At 41.0% G+C, this 21,062-nt stretch overlaps 1 protein-coding gene across 2 annotated transcripts; it reads right to left on the bottom strand.

Moving 5' to 3' along the window:
- Positions 1 to 6,506: 6,506 nt before the first annotated feature.
- Positions 6,507 to 21,040, bottom strand: LOC311064714 (cystathionine beta-synthase-like). 2 transcript variants are annotated; one of them, XM_084084634.1, is made up of 15 exons: positions 20,915 to 21,040; positions 17,061 to 17,423; positions 16,412 to 16,518; positions 13,984 to 14,118; positions 13,771 to 13,850; positions 13,473 to 13,677; positions 13,267 to 13,358; positions 12,765 to 12,890; positions 12,426 to 12,510; positions 12,149 to 12,254; positions 11,960 to 12,037; positions 10,841 to 10,975; positions 10,602 to 10,710; positions 9,597 to 9,681; positions 6,507 to 7,869 (listed from the first exon to the last, which is right to left on the bottom strand). In XM_084084634.1, the coding sequence occupies exons 2-15, from the start codon at positions 17,414 to 17,416 to the stop codon at positions 7,727 to 7,729; spliced, it is 1,842 nt and encodes a 613-aa protein (XP_083940760.1). In that variant the 5' UTR covers positions 17,417 to 17,423; positions 20,915 to 21,040; the 3' UTR covers positions 6,507 to 7,726. The 2 variants fall into 2 exon arrangements, with proteins under 2 accessions (XP_083940760.1, XP_083940759.1); XM_084084633.1 differs by lacking the exon at positions 6,507 to 7,869 and adding an exon at positions 7,905 to 9,450.
- Between the last annotated feature and the right edge of the window lie 22 nt (positions 21,041 to 21,062).

A 21,062-nucleotide genomic window follows, 5' to 3' on the forward strand; every position in this document is an offset into this window, starting at 1 on the left:
CAGAAGTCATCGCACAAGTTCTCTGCTTTGGCACACGATCAGATATATGAACAGCAGAACACTATTGTGAAAGATGATGGCGGAATCGTTGGAATTACAAAGAATGAGGGGGCTCTTCGCTTTGCTGAATGCCCTCAGCAAAGTTCATGGCCATCCACCTCGAGTTTGAGATGTCTTGTGTGCAAGCAGTGGTGTAAAGTAACTAAGTACATGTACTCAAGTACTTAAGTACAATTTTGAAGTATTTTGACTTTACTGGAGTACATCCAATTTTCAATACGTTTACTCCAAATATTGTACTTTTATTCCACTACAATTATTTGAAAACTTTAGTTACTAGTCACTTTGCAAATTTTGACAAAACATAGTCAGAGCGCAGAGCTCTGCAGATTGGCTAAGTTTTCTATTTTTCAAAACCTTTTGAAGTATAAGATAGGGATTAAGTGGTTAAATCATTTGAAAAACCCACAGAGAGAAGTGTGTGTGGCCAATAGCATTGATCTATTTACCAATATACAGTATAGTCATGGAGATAAGATTTCCAACTACAGTGACTATGCTTGTTTGGAGGTAAAATGGGGACTATGAACTGACGCAAGTCTGGCTTTCTTGGCACTGGGTCATGGCTGTGCGGTGCTGTGCCCCAGTCACCCCCCTCCAGTGAGTTTAGGTAACGACAGCTGGGAGGTGCTCTGTATTACTGGCCAACATCTAACAGGGTGACATAACCACCGGCAGCAGTGCAATGACGAGGGTACTCCGTCATCGCCTACGGTGGCGCACTGGCTCGGAAATTGATAGGGTCCAATTAGTCCCACAAAGACTGAGACATGTCATCCACACCATGATGTGACCATGTGATTGGTGTACACTCTGTGTGTGTGTGTGTGTGTGTGTGTGTGTGTGTGTGTGTGTGTGTGTGTGTGTGTGTGTGTGTGTGTGTGTGTGTGTGTGTGTGTGTGTGTGTGTGTGTGTGTGTGTGTGTGTGTGTGTGTGTGCGTGCGTGCGTGCGTGCAAGGAACTTACAGGTCAGACCAGATATCATGGGAACCAATAGTTCAAACACTGAGAATAGATGATGACAGATCAAATGATGACCATGGAGGACAGTAAAGGATGATCACAGGATGAACTGTATTATTTCTCAGGACAATGCTATGACTCATCTCAAGGCTAGCTTGCCTCTTTTGCTTAGTTGATACCAAAAGTTACTGGTTAAATGGGGATGGCCAGGGCCGTGGCTGTGCCAGGTAAAGCTCTTCCCCTGGAGATTGTTGTTGGATGTGTTCCTTCACAGGATAATCATAATATATACCGCCTAGAGGGGTGAGGCGAGTGTGAGCTGGTGGAAAATGGATATTATGATCGTGTTTGCTTTAGTTAGATTTTTACTTGTGGCAGTCCAATTAAGGTGCCTTTAAGACAAAGACACAGAGACAAGGTGAATAGACATAGGCAGATGGCACATGGCAAACACGGGGGAAATGAAGGAATCGAGACATGAGAGAGGATGTGGAGAGAGGAGGAAGTCAGAGACCGTGCTGAATGCTGGAGATGGCATGAGATGCTTCCCATGACCGGCCAACCGAGGATCCACTAATGATGGCAACTGACGCAATTTTTAGGAGACCCAGTGTGGTGATGGCGCCAGCTTACAGTGCACACTAGATGTCTACAGCCACAAGAGGTCCCAGGAGTGAGGCGGGTGACGGAGGGTGTCGTTTGGCTGCCATAATTATTATTTATAATTATTTTTTATTTCTTTTAATTGTTTTTTAATGTTTAATTGTTACCTGTATTGCTTGTTTCATGAGTATTATTTTGTTTAATTATAATTGGAAAGTTTCTACGGGAAGTGTCTATTGTTTATTTATTGCCCGGAACTCTTTATATTGTTTTGTGTCATGTGAGACGTGCCAAGTGGTTGCACTAATGCACTTCCTCCCATGCAAGTGGAGACGTGGGAGAAAGGTTTGTTTGTTTGTTCATATGTTCATGAATTGGCTATCAAGTCAATCTTGTGTATTTTGAACGTTTGGTTGTTTCATTGATTATTGCCATTTGTATGTTGCTGTACGTCGCTGTTGTGGGCACTTGGACTTGAACTAATTCCCTTGGTTTACATGCAGCCAGCGACGTGTGTCTGTTTGTATTTTCTTTTGTACGTTTATTACAGTTATGTTGTACAATGTTTGTACTTTATGTTCTACATGTGCGTTTCTTGCTTATGCTTTTTTTGTACAGTTTTACGTTAGCCTGTTAATGCAAGAGTGCGTTAATAAAGCCACCAGTATGCAGAACAAGCTGTGTCGCTTTTGGGACTAGAGGGAGTGATACTGGCACTTCTTTGTGTTTCGCAGAGGTGATGGTGTATTGTGTTGAAGTAGAAGTTTCCCAGAAGCGGCTTCCGGGATCTGGCCACGGTAAATAAAAAGAAGGTACGGACATCTACATCATTTTCTGCAGCCGTGGACCAGCTTAGAACAAACACTATTTCTGAACGACTGCGACCTTTGTGAAATACTCTGCCCAGGAAAATAAAAGACATATCACACATTGTTTTCTGCTGTGTTGCTTTTCGATGTGTACACTTTTATTTAGCTATCTAAAGAGCACAAAGTAAGTATCACGAGACTGTCCATCATTGATAGCCTGGCAACCAAATCTTGCAATACTGCCGAGCCAGAAACGATACATGCCGCTGTTTAGATGCCTCAATACAATAATAATACAGCGTGCACATCGAAAAACAAGTCATTGGAAAACAACCTGTAATATGTCTTCTTTTACATTTCTGAACCGATTCACTGACAAAGGTCCCAATTGTTCAGAAATTGTGTTTGTTCACAAGCTGGTCCAGCCGGGTCTCATCGACTTCACCCTAACTTCCGGTTCCAGTTTTGCCTCCCATGCGCATCAATGGCGCCTGACTGGCCCGTGGATTGGGGCCAGTCAGGGCGGACACTTCCTGGCAAGCAAATCTGTATTGCCGAAAACAGTCCGCCTCCTTTAATATCTGTTTTCGGAATCAGATATACTGTATAATGATAATATATAATAATAATAATAATATATAAAATATAATCAGAAAATAATCAGTACCGTACAAATATATTAAGGGAGACAGCAACAATTAGTCTGCCAGGAAATGCCCCCCCCCCTCTCAGACCAGGTGAATGTTACATGAATGAATGTTACATGAAAACGGTTATTGCAACTCCAAACAGCCACAAAGACACAATGTCAGCATTATTTGATCCAAATGATTCCGAAAACAGAAAATAAAGGAGGGGGACTTTATTCGGCAATACAGATTTGCTTGCCAGGAAATGTCCAACCCCCTTTTCTCAGACCAGGTAAGTGGTAAATTAATGAAAATGGCTATGCCAAATCCAAACAGCCCCAAAGACACGGTGCCAGCACTATTTGACCGCACTGATTCCTAAAACAGAAATGAAAGGAGGCAGACTGTATTCGGCATTACTGATTTGCTTGCCAGGAACAGTCCACCCGCCTTTTCTCATCTGCTGGCATCGTGATAGGCAAGCAGTTTTTTACCCCCCTATGGTGTAAGTGAACGCTCCTCCTTTTATAGCCTTATAGTGTTAAATCATCCTACAAATAGAATAGCCTATATCTGTGAAACTTATAGTGGACACTATTAAAAGGCATAAAAGGTCTTTCTTCAATATTACCACTGTATGGAAAAGCCCATTTACTTCCAAGTTCCATCCTACTAGACTTCAGTAACTAAAGGCTCTGGAAGTAACCAATCTGCTGGAGACACGTGGTAACACTGCCCCCTTGTGGTTTAACTACACACAAGATGTTCCCAGAAGCTTATTCTTTCTTTTTTTTTCTTTCTCAACAATAGCAGTTAGCCACCACCACATCTCTGACCAATGTGATATCATCAAAAGCAGGAGATTTAGATCTAGTGCTTTAACAAGATAAATATTGATTGAAGGAGATGGAGGGAAAGTTACCAATGTTACCAATGGTGCTTGTCATGAATTTTCTTATAATTGATTAATTATATATCATATATAATAGTTCAATGTTGTATGTATTGTATTTTTTGCAAGTACATATTTTTTGTGGAATAACTAAATACTTGTATCACACGCGCGTGCACACACAAAAAAAAACTAATCTTCTATCAACTGTAACCTTAGCTCTAACAAAAACCTCTTTCTAAGGCATGAAAATGTCCCCTTCCCTCAGGGTGACCTGAAGAATTAACCCACAAGGTCAATATCTCCACAATCACCAACCTCACCAAAAACGCTCCCCCAGCTCTTTCTCCTTCCCTCAGTCCCCTCGACTTTCTCCACTTTTTCAACAACGATCAGAGAACAGGCCAAGAACATGCCCATAGCCCCATCCACGACTAGCTCTCAACCTCCATCTTGCACGTCCACCACCCCTCATTCCAGCAGCACCCTATCACAGTTTAATGTAATCACCTGGGATAGGCTACTTTCACTAAATTGGTCTCTATCTCTAAATCTACAACCTGCCTATTAGACCCAATTCCATTCCCACCAATTTAAAGAGCTGCTCTCAGTACTAGGTCCCCCACTTCTCCATATTATAAATGAGTCCCTAAATAGTGCCGTTGTTCCATCAATTTTCAAAACCGTCATAATTACAGACTCACACACTCTAGCGAATTATAGACCGATCTCTAATCTCCCATTTATGTCCAAACTACTGGAAAGAGTTGTTTGCAGTCAGCTTACAGCCTATCTCACAAATTAAAATATTTTTGATAGTTTTCAGTCCGGTTTCAGACCCCACCATTCTACAGAAACAGCCCTGGTCAAAGTTACAAACAACCTATTAATGGCGATGGACGCAGACAGGAGCTCTCTCCTGCTGCTCCTCGATATAAGTGTCGCATTTGATACGGTCGATCATACCATTCTACTTGATCGGCTGGAACATCTAGTTGGTATCAGAGGTCTCGCGCTTGACTGGTTCCACTCTTACCTCTCACATTATAGATCACAACATGAGTTTTTCAATAACTTAATGTCAGATTACTCTAGCGTCAAATATGGTGTCCAACAAGGTTCAGTCCTCGGTCCAATTCTCTTCTGTGTGTATATGCTACCATTAGGGGACATCTTCAGAAAGTCTGGCATAAACTTCCACTGCTACGCAGATGATACTCAAATTTACATCCCCATCACAGCCAATGATTCATCCAACCTTCACAACCTCGAAGCCTGTTTAACTGAGGCTAAGAAATGGATGAACAGAAGCTTCCTGCTCCGGTAAATCTGAGATGCTGCTAGTCAGCCCAGCTAAGCACACTCATCTGTTCAATAACATAACTTTAAACCTTGATGGCTGCAAACCAACAGTCAGCAATATAGGAGTAGTTTTTAACCCATCCGTATCCTTCGTAGACCATATAAAAAGCATTCAAAAATCTGCCTTCTTCCACCTGCGCAACCTAGCTAGAATTCGCCCAATACTATCACTTCCCGACACGGAAACCCTGGTCCATACTTTCATCACTTCAAGAATAGACTATTGTAATTCTCTCTTTTCCGGTTTACCATCAACATCAATAAATGTCCTTAGACAAGTCCAAAATGCAGCAGCTAGAGTACCAACTAGGAAAAGGAAATTCAACCACATCACACCAACACTCAAAGCACTACACTGGCTGCCGATACAGGCCAGAGCCGACTTCAAGGTGCTGCTCCTGACCTAGAAAGCCTTAAATGGACTTGCTCCATCCTACATGTCCAGTCTAAAAGAACAGTACATCCCTGGACGATCACTACACTCCCAGGATGCTGGTTACCTCAGTCAAAGTATAATTAAAAAATCACACCCAGTGTGAAGAGAGTGGTGCCTTCGAAAGTGTAACTGGTTGCATCCTTGTGTTGCAATCAGCAACAATATATTGTCACGTGTCACGTGAAGCTTGACCAATCAGCCGTGCTGATTGGTCAAGGACGGACACACGGACGGACGGACAAAGTCAGATATAGGAGTGGTTGGCACCACTCAAAAACTGTTGGGGGCAGAGCATTCACACATCTTGCCCCGTTTCTGGAATGCTCTCCCTTCAGCTGTTGATCCCTCCAGAGATGCAGACTCTTTGAACATTTTTAAATCTACCCATCTTTTTTCCTTGCATTACGGTTCCCCCTAGTTATATTGACTGCATTGTTACATGTCCACCACTTCTTACCCTGTGGTTTTAAACACTGTGTAGTAACCTTTCTTTTTTTCTGATCTGTTCATCGTTCAGCTGTGCACTGCCGTTTGACCATACATGCTGGCACATTTTACTGTGTATTCTTTGCTACTGTGTTTTGTTGTATGACTTGTTAAGTGTACAGAGACCCCTTGGGGTGATGTTGCACTATAAATAAATACAAACTGAATTGCACTATAAATAAATACAAACTGAACTGTACTCTATGGGGATTTTTTGTCCTCACAGGGATAGTTCATTAATAGTCTAATGGTAAATAAGAAACACATTTCAGCTGAACTATTTTTTATTGGAAGCCAGCCATAAAATAATTATCACAAGTAATGCTGAAACAAGATTGAACTAAAAGCAACTTGAACCTGGAAAAGTTGGAAAGTAACAGGCGGAGAAAATTTTGATAAATTTGCACATTTACATGAATCAGCATGTCCCTTTCCTATTTATACATATCCATGTCATTGGATATCCTATACTGACCATGCAAACAGTAATGATTTATACATCTAAACTAAAAAAAAAGTACAAAGAATAGCAAAAACAAATCAATGAAGTATAACAACCCAACCGCACAACACAGACAGACCTCTATAAAAGACCTGTCTTGTGTAACTAGGACCATACAGTTTAAATACAATTAGCCATCAGCTCAACATAAGTCTTGTCTCAATACAAGAAAAAAATACCCAACACCTGTCTAAATGTTAGGGTTCCAGTTTGGCTTTGTGCCAAACCCTCTTAATCTTTGACCAACCTCATATGCTTGGTAAGAGTGCCAAACGATAGTCTCGAACAGATACCCTGTAATTTCTCTATTTATTTTATACTAAGTTGTATGACAGTGCTACTCCCTGAAATATCTGATGTTCAACAATTCAGGCTATTTTTGGTGGGCAACACTCTCATGCAAAGAAGTATAAGCCTTGCATCAGTTTCTCTTCTCTTTGTATTGGATAGGTTCTGTTTTGCTATCGTCAGCCACAAGGTGGAGCTGTTGATTTGCATTGCTGTAGACCTACATATCTACAGCAGAGCTAGAAAGCCAAGCCAGATACAGAACTGTGATTGTGTGATACACCATTACTATACTGTATGATAACCACAAACCAAAACGTAGACAAAAGTGTAAATGTGTTAATTGATAAAAGGCATCCATACTGATTAATGTAAAAAGAGCATTAGTGTATTCCTTGAGAATACCGTAACCTTCAAGATGGAATGAGTGAGGCAAGATACTGTAGAAGGCAGTCTTAAGATGTGATTTCAATAACTCAGATGTTAGCATTAGACAACGTAATCTGCACTACCGCAGCATACAACTAATTTGCAGCATGTAATAATTCACCCTCACAGATGGAAATCAACCGATGATGTGCAAACAGGTGGAAATAGATATGATTTAAATCTAAACCACACTAGATTTATATCATCATCATCGCTCATGTTTTCATAGATGGGTGACCGGATCAGCAGAACTTCAAAAGGAAATGGTTACAGAGACATGTCATCAGACAGTGAGCACTCAGACAGTGTGCGCTCCCGCCTCTCGTGCGTGGTGATGTAGTGGAGGAGGTCAACCGACGTCACAACGCCGAAAACCATATACCTTGGGCAAGTGGACCCATCAGCCATATCTAGAGGGACAGAGTTGTTAACAGTTACACTAACATTGCTGGACACACAACTCGCTATGATTTTCCATTCAAATTAATTACAACCCAAATCATGCCATTATGAACATTGTCCAACACCTCTGTGTCCATGTAATCATAACTCATTTAGGTCAAAATCCAGCATTTGGCTCATTGACAGCATGGAAATAACGAGTAAAGAATTTGGCATTCCCCCCGTAAATCAAGGATATCACAACACAAAGCTGGCAATTGTTCAACACAAACAAGCCTAAACGCATCTCTTGAGAGGTTATGCAACAACGGTAACTTCCTTTTACTGGAATTGAGAGTTGTTTTTGTCATGTGTCTGTTCTATGATTGCATGCGTCACATAATAGGGCTGGCGAGGAACTACAACCCTCTGGATACAGATACCACACAAAAAGTTGCTTCCATTATACTGTATGGCTGTGTGGCTGTGTAACACAATAGTATATGTGTAATGTGTTCAGCAGAGCAGTCATGTCATTAAATATGTCAAACTTAAGCCAAATTGTTTCTTTTTCAAATGTAATATTGTACTTTAATGATCATCCACTTCCAACAAAATGTGTGTGTAGGTCGGAGAGACTCATTGTCTACATTAGCCAAGAATACAAGAGCCTATCCCCATTTCAGTGCGCTAGACCCCTGGGAGATGGATTGTTGAGGTGGAGCGCAACACCTACCATCAGGTACCATTACTACTCAATCCAGTGAGTTACACTCGAGTCAGGATCGAATCCATAACCTTGAAGTCCAGAGGTGAGAGCTCAATCGAATGAGCTATCCGAACACAATATGTCTCAGACGTGTAACTGCTGAGGCAGAACAGCAAAATCCTTAGTGTTAATTTACTCATTTGTAACTTTGACAGGGTACAACATTTGGTTACATTTGTACCCTCTCAGAGTTAAATGAACACTAAGAATTTTACTGTGAAGAGACCACGTAATAATAAAATGTTGCCTCTGTACCACAGTACACACGTAGCCCATGTTGGTTGGTGCCATTACACAAATCTGAGTTGAATCTCTGTTCATTTCTGCTCTGTGCAGATACAGATCCCTAAAATGGAATATGTCTGGCTTTGGGAGGAGTTTGGTCCCTTCTGCCATGGTTACACCTTTGTTTGGTTATAAGCACGAATACAGCTCCTGGCGAGGACTGGTGGACCTTGGTGCCACCATATGAGCTTGGCGGAAATACCAACACGCCCTTATTTACTTAAGCCACCCCAACGAAAAATGTCAGCAACATGATTTAATCTCAGGTCCTCAAGGCTGTGAAGAAGGTAAATAAGGCTTACTCAAACCTCTCATGTGAGTGTTTGTTGAAGCTTATCTCTTTCTAGTGATAAACAGCCTGTAAAGCTGCGCTGATGCAATAACTTTGTGCTGTTGATTATCAGTTGGAATATATAGGGGACATGGGTTAATAGGAAAAACCCACCATGAATGACAAATGACTTACAATTACCTGGAGATGAGGCAATGGACATTTTACTAATGACCCCTGAACCATGCAGCTCTGGGTGTTTATTGGTCAAGAGAGGATGGTCACCTGGCCAACAAAACAGAGCAGTGTGTGTCTCTGAGAAATTTGTTTCTCTACTCGCCACTCTCATAAGTCAGAAGACATACAGTATATTGAAACCATGACATGGGACAGGAAGAGAAAGATAGGAAGGATAACTAATGTTTACTTACATTGGATCTGCTCATGCACCACCAGGGCAAAATGATCCGTTTCTAGGATACGGGACACTTTTCCCAGGTTATCTGTCAGGCGCACCTGAGAAAGGGAAAGCATGCGAGGTTGGACATATGGCCGGATAAGCAACGCCTGAAAGCATCCATTGACATCAACATGTTTTTACCAAATTCTACAGCATTCTGAAACTCGTATAAATGTATACAAGATAAACCATTTTTAATCCCCGGAGAGAAATTCAGGTGTCATAGCAGTAAGAATGAAACAGGAGAGGTACAAGTAAGAGTAAGAAACAAACCAAAATAAAACAGAATAAAAACACAAATAAGATCAAATACAATAATTAGCTTAGGTGCCTGCCTTAAGATCTCTGAATGAGTTAACATATACAGTCTATCAATAAATCTAGACATCTATTGCCCTTGAATATATGAATGAATATATGCCTAACAACAATGGATGGATAAATAAATAAATATACACAGTATGAATGAATATATACACATAAATATATATTTTTTAGAAATAGTCTTACAAGAGTCTATGACTGTCATAATATATCGTTGCTGTCGAGTAGAAACCTTGTATCTCCACATTTTCTATTTGTTTTATATCTTTTCGTAATTTAATGCCCTGCTTCGTCATACAACCATGTCACACAGAAGTAGCAAAAAATAACAGATCTAAAGCTCACAAAGTGTCATGATGTGACATGAGCTTGTACAAAGATCTGCTATTTTTGCAACCTTTCTGAGTGTTTAATGTGTCTGGGGGTTTCATAAATATTGAACCAATGAAAAGTATTAACAAAAGCTTAATATTCACTACATTGGCTCCAGGTTATCCCCCCCCCCTCATTTCCTGAAAAGTAATGGTTTTGGACATATGAGGTTTCCACGTGACAGGGCCGATATGTGGGCCTATATGTTTGTCTGCATATCTCCATGTGACTATGGCCACGCACATGTGTGGTTGTAGTCATGTGCATGCAATTCACTAACCTGTTTGAACTGCTTGTAGAGCACCTTGCTGACAGGGTCTGAGGGCTTCACTTTCCCGGCCAATACGGAGGCCAGCATGTTCCCCAGAGTCACCATTCCCAGAATCACACTGTGTACAAAGACACACGCAGATAACACACCATTGATCATGGTTTCACAATCAACTCTGTTGTCTAAAATAATGGCAATTGTTCTATAAGTGCAAAAGCATTGTATTCAAATGTAACAGTTTGGTGTACCCTGATTCGTCAACGACTGGGGCTTGGTCAAAGGCTTTCTCTTTAAATATCTTGATGGTCTTCTGACAGGAGACCGAGGGCAGGACTGTAAGGGGTGCAGAGAGATTCAGACCCTGCAGAGTCAGATTCCACCACCTAATACACAGGGGGTTGGAGGCAGGTTTTAGTAGAGAGAGAGGGGAGGGGTAGAAGATTTAGAACGGTTATAGAACATGGTATAATCTAGCCCTAGAATGGCTCAGCTCTTGTCATCTAGTTTCATTTTCATTTTGATGTTGCAACAGAAAATGTGCAGTTAGTAAAATATCCACTTTTCTGTGAAATTTACACAGACCCCATTCTTGTTCCATAAAGTTTACTTGGGGTCAGCTCTTGTCCTCTAGTTTCATTTTCATTTTGATGTTGCAACAAAAAATGTGTAGTTAGTAAAATATCCACTTTTCTGTGAAATTCACACAGAACACATTCTGCCACAACCTTCAAACGGATATGAAAAATGACATGACAGGTGCTGCTGACACCAACTCGCAGCAATCAATTATGTGTGTTCTATGGCTGTGTACAGTATATGGAAAACATGAAATGTATGGCATATCATAACCAGTCTAGGGCTAGGTATAATCGGGTGTTTTCCCCACACAGGAGTGAATTGTGACTAATGCACAGTAAATCAAATCCTCAGTGTTAATTTAACTCTGAGAGTGTAAACATTTTGTGTCAACTTTTACATTTAAAAGGTATTCTAGGCAACTTTAAGCCTAAATTTTAAAAACATTTATATATATATTTTGCATGTTTTCCTCTCTATCAGCCACTATATAATGATGAGAGAGGTGACTGCCACTTACGCACATGAACAGCTATTGGACAACAATAACTACAGTGGAAACACACACACACACACACACACACACACACACACACACACACACACACACACACACACACACACACACACACACACACACACACACACACACACACACACACACACACACACACACACACACACACACACACACACACACACACACACACACACACACACACACACACACACACACACACGAGTGCAATTCTGTTATTTAAGTCTATTTATTTGCAGCTGACATTTCTCACCATGGCTTAGAGACCATCAGGTCATCTGGGCTGAGGAAACCTTTCTCACACATCCACTTGTCACTTAGGAACTTGGACCTAGAAGTAAGCAGACCAGGGAGTCATTAGAGCAGATTAGTCTCAGGGTTTTAAGTCAGGACCAGACGCAGTCAAGCGTTGCTCCCATCCCCCACCTCCTCCTAAACTTACATGTAGTTGCGGATAGAGTCTGGCAGGATGACCACACAGCGCTGTCCCTCCTTCAGCTCCTGTGCCACTCTTACGGCTGCTGCCATGGCTGTGCCAGAGCTGCCACCTGCAGTAACACACATTGTATAAAATATAAAACTAGGGGTAAATAAGGCATTTATAATCTCTGCTAGACAACAGAATAGAGTCAATTTAAGCTTGCAGGCATAACCTGCCAAGTTGCTGTTCAACCTAAACCAGACTGAACAGCGTTAGTGAATGTTAAATTCAAACCTACCACACAGGAGTCCCTCATCTCTGATCAGCATGCGTGACATGGCGAAAGATTCCTCATCATTGGACTTGTACCATTGGTCCATCAACTGCAAGAGGAGTCGGGTAAGGGTTAGAACAACAGCACAATTATCCACTTTAACTCTACATACTTGGTTTACCAGTGTCCCCAGGGGAGTTACACTTGGTCCCCCCCCCCCCCCCCCCCATGTACTAGAAATCTCTTTATGTACAATGATAAGCAAATGTTTGCCTATTATGACATTGCCCAGAATAGGGATGCTAGGGTTCATGTGGTTAATGACATCTTTCTGAATTACGAACAGATAACAAACACACTTACAGATCTATCCAGCACTGTGGGGATGAAGTCGTATCCAATGCCCTCCACTTCATACTGAGTCTTATCAGTCTTATTCAGCTCTTCTGGTTCAGCCAGGATTGAGCCTTCAGGGTCTACTCCCACAATCTACGACAAATAAATAACATTGCTGATGATATTTGTCAATCCAGCATCACACAATCATAAGTACATCACCATCGGTTTTAATGCCGTCATATTGGGCTGTATACAGGAACAAAGTTATCGTGGTTATCTTGAAGCTTTTGCAATGTGTATTATCTCTATCAAAGACAATTTATGTTCATTGGCATGCAGTCATGTGCCACTTTTGGGGGAAATACAAACTAATATGCAACAATAAGCTTACCAATGGTGTATCAACAGGATTTAATAACACACCGACTGATGGGTCAAAATGATGGTATGGCACACAAGTCTGCCATAAACATGCCTTTAGATTTAGCATTAGGAAAACAGAGTCAAAATAGTGTCAGCGCCTTGCCTTGATGTTGGGGCATCTCTCCTTCAGCTTGCGGGCAATGCCAGTGATGGTGCCCCCTGTGCCAGCTCCAGCCACCAACATGTCCAATTTACCTAGAAGGAAAGGGTACACTTTAACCTTCATTAAAAGATACATTATTTGTATCTTTTGTGTTATACATAGCTTGCGTCTAAAAAAATATTTTTCTGTTAACACTAACCACATACCGTCACATTGTTCCAGAATCTCCTCAGCTGTAGTATCATAGTGAGCCAAGGGGTTGCTGGGGTTACGATACTGGTCGAGGATGTGAGAGTTGGGGATCTCGTTTTTCAGACGCCAAGCCACACCAACGTGGGATTCTGGCGAATCAAAGCTTGCAGCAGTAGGAGTGCGCACAATCTCCGCCCCAAGGGCTCTCAGTACATCCACCTGGGAACATAGGACCAGATTTCAATTATAGACAATGACACAAAATGTCCCCAGAAGGAGCCATGAATAGTAATGTGAAAATTACCACCTCACCTTTTCCATGCTCATCTTCTCAGGCATGACGATGATGCAGCGGTAGCCTTTGACTGCGGATGCGAGGGCCAGGCCGATGCCTGCAGTCAACCAGAGATAAGAGTGCCATGGGTGAGTTATTATAATGTAACGTAACTAAATGGATACTGACTGTGGATTGTACTGTGAAGCATCATTATGCATGCATCCCCTTTTTTATGGCCCGTAATGTACCTGTGTTTCCAGAGGTGGGTTCAATGATGGTGTCCCCTGGTTTGAGCAGGCCAGCTTTCTCAGCATCTTCCACCATCCGCAAGGCAATCCTGTCCTTCACACTTCCTCCAGCGTTGAAGAACTCACACTTGGCCACTGAACACAGACATTTCACGTGGGAGGTCATTTCATGTCACTTAACACATACATTGGAGGCCATTTCATGTCAGTAAACACAGACAGTCACATGGGAGGTCATTTCATCAAGCTCAATGAGTGGCTATAGTTCAGCGAGTCTGTATGGGTTATCAATGTAGATTAAACAAACCCAAATATATTTTATGTGCAACTTTTGTGGTACTTGAAATGTCATTTAGCAGCATTCTGTTGCTGCTAATGTAGAATCTGCATAGCCTTGTGACCTATTATCTGAATGTTATCTGCCACATTTGAAACACCTGTACTGTTACTGTTTGCTAAATGCCTAAACTGTTCATTCATTAAATCATTCATTAAATCGAAGAGCATTGTCAGTGCCAAGAGAGGTAATCCAATTAAGTTAAACACCATTGATAAGATGATCCTCAAAATAAGAATTCTCTGTACAATTAATTAAATCTACTTTAGAGCACCAGTCAGTACAGTTCATGTTGCCCAAGCCAAAGGGTATTACAAGAAACGACTGAGCCGATTTTGAGAATTAAAGAAGGTCATCTAAAGGTCCAGCACTTTCCCATACACACTCTCACTTGCAAGCCGTCACACTCTCCCAAACCCATAACTGTGCTGCAAATTATTCATTATTAATTTACAACAGTACAATAGCCAATTGGAACAAATTCTTAAAAAAGCTACAAAGGCGAACTAGACAGACTAAAAGACTAATCTCAGTCACGTGAAAACCATAGAAGTATGGATACAAGGTCCTTTGTTTCATTAAGCCATGGGAACAAACCAGAGATTGACATTCGACAATTACAGGGGTGCACAATGGCATTCTTTGGAAAGAAGCTTAAATTATGGCTATGACAGGGTTCCTCTTGAGTGAACCCTGCAACCTCATGGAGCCAGTAGTATAAAATTATACAGACTAGCACATACTGTACTAAAGCGGTCTCGATGACCCAAAACAACTTTCTAAGTGCTGGGAAGAGCATAGCTGATGTCCTAAATAAGTCACTGATAAGGGCCTGATACAACACTGACTTATGAGGACATGAGTATGACACACCATGTACTGTAAACTGACTCACTGCAGCCCCCTGGCTTTCTCTCTTGCAATACCTCTTGGCTTCAGAACCTGACCACCCAAATCATGTGGGAGTCACGATTCAGTCTCGTGTCACCTTAGACCAGTCACCATTCCATGCCAAAACCACCCGCCCCTCCCTATTTACACCACACTGGCTCTTAACTTTGCCAACCAGAGACAGCAAGTCTTTCATGTTCATCTCCCAGCCTCCTGGAGGCCACTACCTCAGACAAAACCCCTACAGTCACAGAGTGTTGACGTGAAGGACAGAAGAAAAGGCTATGTGAAACCTTAATGTTCCCGTTGTTGAAACAAGAGAAGGCGGTTGTACCAAAGGGTTCTTCTTGGTGCAAGTAAACAGGATTGTCCTACCTCACCTAAGCCTCACCTAAGCAGTTCCTCCATTTGAAAGCCTAACATTTATCCACATGCCGGCATGCTACATTCCTTAAAAGTTATTGCAGTCTCAAACCCAATGACTGTGTGCAGTGCTCAATACCACTGCCTTCCCAACCACACATATCCCGGCTCAATCAGGACCAAATCCTCTCATTTTCTTGTTTCAGTGAAGAGAAAAACACAAGCTGAAAATAATGCAGTTGAGTATTTATACTTCGTCATAAATTATGATCGTGAAGTAGATTTTAGTGTCCATCTATACAATTTACATTGGTAGGTGTGTGGGTCACATGATATCTGTTGGCTGAGGCACACTGAGTGGCTGCCAGCCAGTTCTCCAAAATATGTAAATAACACAGACCGAAACAAAAACATGTTGCTAGCCAAGTTATTTCAGGAACCAATCAGTGTGCAATGCAAATGAGACTCAACCTTGCGTCTGAATCAGCCTTAATACAACATGGAATGTAACAAGGGCTAATTCAAACCTTAAGCCAAGCTTAGACAGTACCAGTGAAAATAACTTTACTACAATGTGTACATTTGACAGAAAATATGTTATTAAAACATATACAGTACATATTCAAAGGTCCTAGTCAGATAGGCCTAAAGGAACAATGCATTTCCACTTTCATTGGATAACAAGAATGCTTGAAAGAATTATTTCTCGTGAGCAATTTCTGAACTGTCCCATGTGTCTTTAAAAAAAAGGTTTTGTGATTGGATGTGTTCAAGATAGAGTTTGTGTGTATTTGTGAGTGTCACATGATTTTTTTAATTCATTTTGCAATTACTCACAAAGCTCACACTTGAGTCCGAAGGCTTTGTTGATCTTATTCATACGGACCAGTGGTGTGTCTCCGATCCTCCTGAGGATGTTGGGAAGGATACTGGGTGCTTTGGTGCTGTGAGAACACATTTTTAAAAGAATGTTGAAACACAAGTCAGAAAATTCAGAATCCTGGCTGACTCACTTTTTCTTCATGAAATGTATTTTCCTAGTATCAACTCAATCTTCCCCAATAAGAGGAAGGGTTGTGACGTGACTCTCTCAAAGTCACAGGTTATTTTTTCATTTACACTGCACCTCTCTAGTTGCTTTGATAATGCCACTTATGTTCCCCCAAATACCATGATCAAGCACAGCCTGCTGCAGTGGACTTACTGATATATTATATGAGTACTTTATTGATTTCATGGAACCAGAAGAGCAGAAATTGTCCGATGTCAAAACCGGAAAAGCTGTACTGGAATGCGTAAAAATAGACCACACATACAGTACACCCATTAAATCCTGTATTAGAAACTGAAATGTTATGACGAGACATTTTATATTGATTGATAGACAGGCAGATATACTGTAGGTGAAGGAACTGTGTACACCTAGGTTGATAGTGTCACTGTTGACACTACACTTTAAAGTGCATCTTATTTCTAAGTGACTCACCGTACTGGATGGGTGTGAGGTGACTCAGAATTGGGCATGCCTAGTCGCCACGTGCACCTGCTAGGCAAGTCAGGGCGGATCCACACCCTACCATCGCTGGCCACGTCTCCTTTCTCCATCTCATTCTGACTTTTGTCCTCGTTCACGTGGGATGATCCGTTTGTAACCCTGAAGCCATCTTTGTCTCCAGTAACTTGGGCTGATCCATTCATGGACAACTTCAAGGTTTTTGCATCTCCATTTGTGTGGGTCATGGCATCTCCACTGAGGTGAAGTTGTGCATTGCGAAGTTTAGCTGCATGGGGGCAGATGGAAGGAATAGGACTCACATCTGTGCTGGAAGGAACGGAAGGCATGACTCACCTGTAAGGAGAAAAGAGATATAATGGACTAGGTTTAGAGACAAGTAGAGATGATTGATGATTGTACAGAATTAAGTATGGGTGAATGACCTCCCCCGCTACCTTGATAAACAACTTTTGTTTTGGTTATTTGGAAAGCAGTTGTGATGCAGGTGTTCCTTTTGATATCAGTACAATATCGCCAGATAAGCCACACAATACAAAATAGCATAGCAAGCATATACTACTATATTCAGCAAAAACACTTAATATAATATGTAACCAAAGATAAGAAAACAGGCAGCACAGCTTTCTTCAGTCTAGTCAAGGACATGTCTGAAAAACATGTACGGTACTGAGAAATCGCAAAAGGCCAGAAACCTTCCAAAGCAGCAGGTCAGGATAACATTCCCACCAGATTTTTAAGACATGCAGCTGAAGTCATCACTCACTGCATAACCTATTTAACAAACTTGTCCATCGAACAACTTTGTAACAAATTTTCCTCATGAATTCAAACTGTATAAGAGTATCCTCTATATACAAAAAAATAAATGAAATGTTAACCCTGTAACTAATGTCTCTGTTTTGTGTTCCGTATCAAAAGGTATTAGAAAGCATCATAAATGAACAAATGAGATGACAGTTCGCACAATCTGCCGTTTGTAGAGGAGAGGCTAATGCAGTAGTCGAGTCTGGATGTTATGAAGGCATAAAGTTCTCTCTCCAGCTTGACAAAACAGAATTGATACTCTTTGGGTCTAATGCAAACTAAATAGGTCCCCTGGGTGGGAGCGGTGTGTGACTTTTGAAGTTAAGTAACTACATAGCATATTAGTTCACAAATTATCTGTAGAGAGTATAATGGCACTAAAAGATTTCAATACACATCTCCTCCCTGCTCATTTTATTAGCCTCAAAGGGCTCAAATTGGAGGAGAGTATCACATTAAAATGTGTATGGTCCACATGATTTTGTCACTAAAAATGTCAACGTATCAATAGAATGGCATAGAAAGTTATTTTGCTAAATCAACTGAAGTGCAAAACATGGTTATCTCTTTGGACAGATCAAATGCGCCAACCGCCAATAAAATAAATGTTTCTTCTGTGCCTATAAGTATGGCCACTAGATGAGAAAACCACTACACTCTAGCCTGGCAAGATGGCCGTTATATAACACAGCACACACTGCATCCATAAACTGAAACAGCTGGGTTAAATCACACTCAATACACACACGTGCACACATATGTACACACACACACACGTGCACACATGTACACACGTGACGTACGCACACATGTGCTGCACACACATAACACACAAAAAGCCAGAGTAAAGAATAAGAGGGCATTAACTGAATTAGACAAAGCTGACATGAAAATAAAAAAATAATCGAAATTTCAAGAATTCATTGCAGGAACAGTTTTTCATATTGGTGTGGTGATGTACAGAATAATATCACAACTCAACGTTTTTAACTGCCTTCTGCCCCATTCACTGTACACTAAATATCTTCGCTGAAAAATAGATGATCTACAAGCTCACATCGCTCCACAGCACGATTTGTTGTGAGCTTGTAGATCTGCCATTTTCGCAGAATGTTGACCCCAGAATAGGGATGCCATGGGTTAACTACGTGAACTATGAATAGATGTTCTTCGTAACTATCTCCTTAAAGGACCCTGGTGTTATGGCCCTGCAACCTGAACCCTGCTTCTCAGCCCACAAGATGATGGCAGTGCACACTGGAGGTGTGTCCATCAGCTGCAACAGACACCACCAGTGCGTGAGTGCTGAGTGTGTATATAATAACACTGCATGCAGAAAATAATACTGCATCTGAGACAACAAAACAGATTAACGTGCTCATTATTGCTCTCATGCAAACATGGGGTAAAATAGGGAAAGGTTGATACTCTTCAGGTTTATTTACAACTTTAATCATGTTGGCCCCATTTTGGGCCTGTCGATAAAGGAGAAGATTAAAAGAAAATATTCAAAACATGTCAGAAAATGTAAAACTTAAAAAAATGCAGATCTACAATCACAACAGGTTGCGATGTGATTGCGACACATTGTGAGCTTGTAGATCTGCTATTTTTGACAGGACATAAGTGGTTGAGGTGCACAATAAATGCTGTATTCAGGTAAAATAATTGTTCATCCAGTATGGATGAAAATGGCAATACATTTAAGTTGGCAATTCTCAATGATTTTATATGATAATTGTGGTACATCCAACGAAATATGAAAATGGGGTCAAAGATGTGACACTTTAACAGAATACTTTTTGATGTAACTTCATACACTTTTGGAAGATGACCATGAAATGATCATCTTGGTCTTAAGCCTATTTACCTTAACTAGGCTAATCCCTTTTAGTTACACTGGCCTGGTAGGAGCATAGCATGTGAACCTGATGAGACCACACTTTCATTAAGTCAGGACAGTAGCCAACCTCTGAGTCAGAACCCATACCAGTAGCCTACATGAAAGCATTGAACATCATTTATTAGTTAAGCAAGCTTATAATATTAATATGTTAAGCGTAGGGTATAAAACAAGTGTCCTCTCTATACTAAAGAAATAAAAATAAAAATAAAAAATCTTTATGAACATATTCCAGATAATCAGAGCAGACCAGACACCCATGAACCCATTCATCAGTGAGAATAACACATTCGATTATTTAGTATTAGCCCATTTAAAATAGGATTCTGAAGTGCTACTGACAATTACTTGTGATTCAGTGATAGTCAACATTGCATTGACAACATTGGCAATAAGTGATAGATTCTGTGTGGTTCTTATGTTAAAAGGTGGCTAATATTTAAAACCATAACTACATTTAGTAGATTCAGATGCACCTCCATAAGTGTAAGGGGAATATTCAGTTGCAGTTTTGCAGTAAAGTACAATTATTTACAGTCTACATAGTGATTGTTAAAGATGATGCAATAACCGCATAGACATGATCTGGCTGGTCAGGATGCTATGACGAATACCAAAACGCTCGCCCCAAAACATAGTCGCCCCGGGGCATTTTCGGCGGCATTCATCTGGTATTCCTAAACGTAACCTCAGTAAAAGATGCCTAAACCTAACCTTAACCTAAACAGATTTCTAAAAGTATCCTCAGTAAAACAAATACAAGAACCGCTGGTCCGCAACAAAATGGGGGCAAGCGTGTTTTGGGGCGAGTCTTCCTGTTACATGACGTAGCATTGTTTCATCATACAAGGTTATTGTCATCCATGAAGGCGCCGGTTGATGTTTCTGGCTACAATAGTGTTTAGTAGACAGTCACAATTTACTCTATAGACAGAGAGAAAAAAAATATTGTCCAAGAAACCATGGTTAAGTTTTGCGCAGCGTGTAACGCCAATCCTGCTGATGGAGCGCATGTGGCGACTCACTCTGAATGAAAGCACTTAAATGGCTTTATCACAGAGCATATAGCTTTAAATCATCATTCCGTTTCTTAAAGACAAAAAGAATGTTCACTCACCGTAGTGTCAGTGAAGCTAATGAAGGCAACTGGATGCGATTATGATGATAACCTTTCGTGTAGCTCAGGCAGACTAAATAAAAGACTAGCCGTAGGCTGACTACTAGGCTCACCTCATGCTTTAAAGGGAGAAAACGCTAGCCAACCT

Source organism: Gymnoscopelus microlampas, assembly GCF_963454915.1.
Source record: "Gymnoscopelus microlampas genome assembly, chromosome: 17".
Lineage (NCBI taxonomy): Eukaryota > Metazoa > Chordata > Actinopteri > Myctophiformes > Myctophidae > Gymnoscopelus > Gymnoscopelus microlampas.

What these genes read in the sequence shown, in the direction of transcription:
- LOC311064714 (XM_084084633.1), bottom strand. Translation starts at nt 17,416, where the DNA reads ATGCCTTCCGTTCCTTCCAGCACAGATGTGAGTCCTATTCCTTCCATC. An exon ending in CGGACTCAAGTGTGAGCTTT is followed by an intron (nt 14,119 to 16,411) that starts GTGAGTAATTGC and finishes GTCTGTGTTCAG; the next exon opens with TGGCCAAGTGTGAGTTCTTC. An exon ending in GACTCTATCCGCAACTACAT is followed by an intron (nt 12,038 to 12,148) that starts GTAAGTTTAGGA and finishes GCTTACTTCTAG; the next exon opens with GTCCAAGTTCCTAAGTGACA.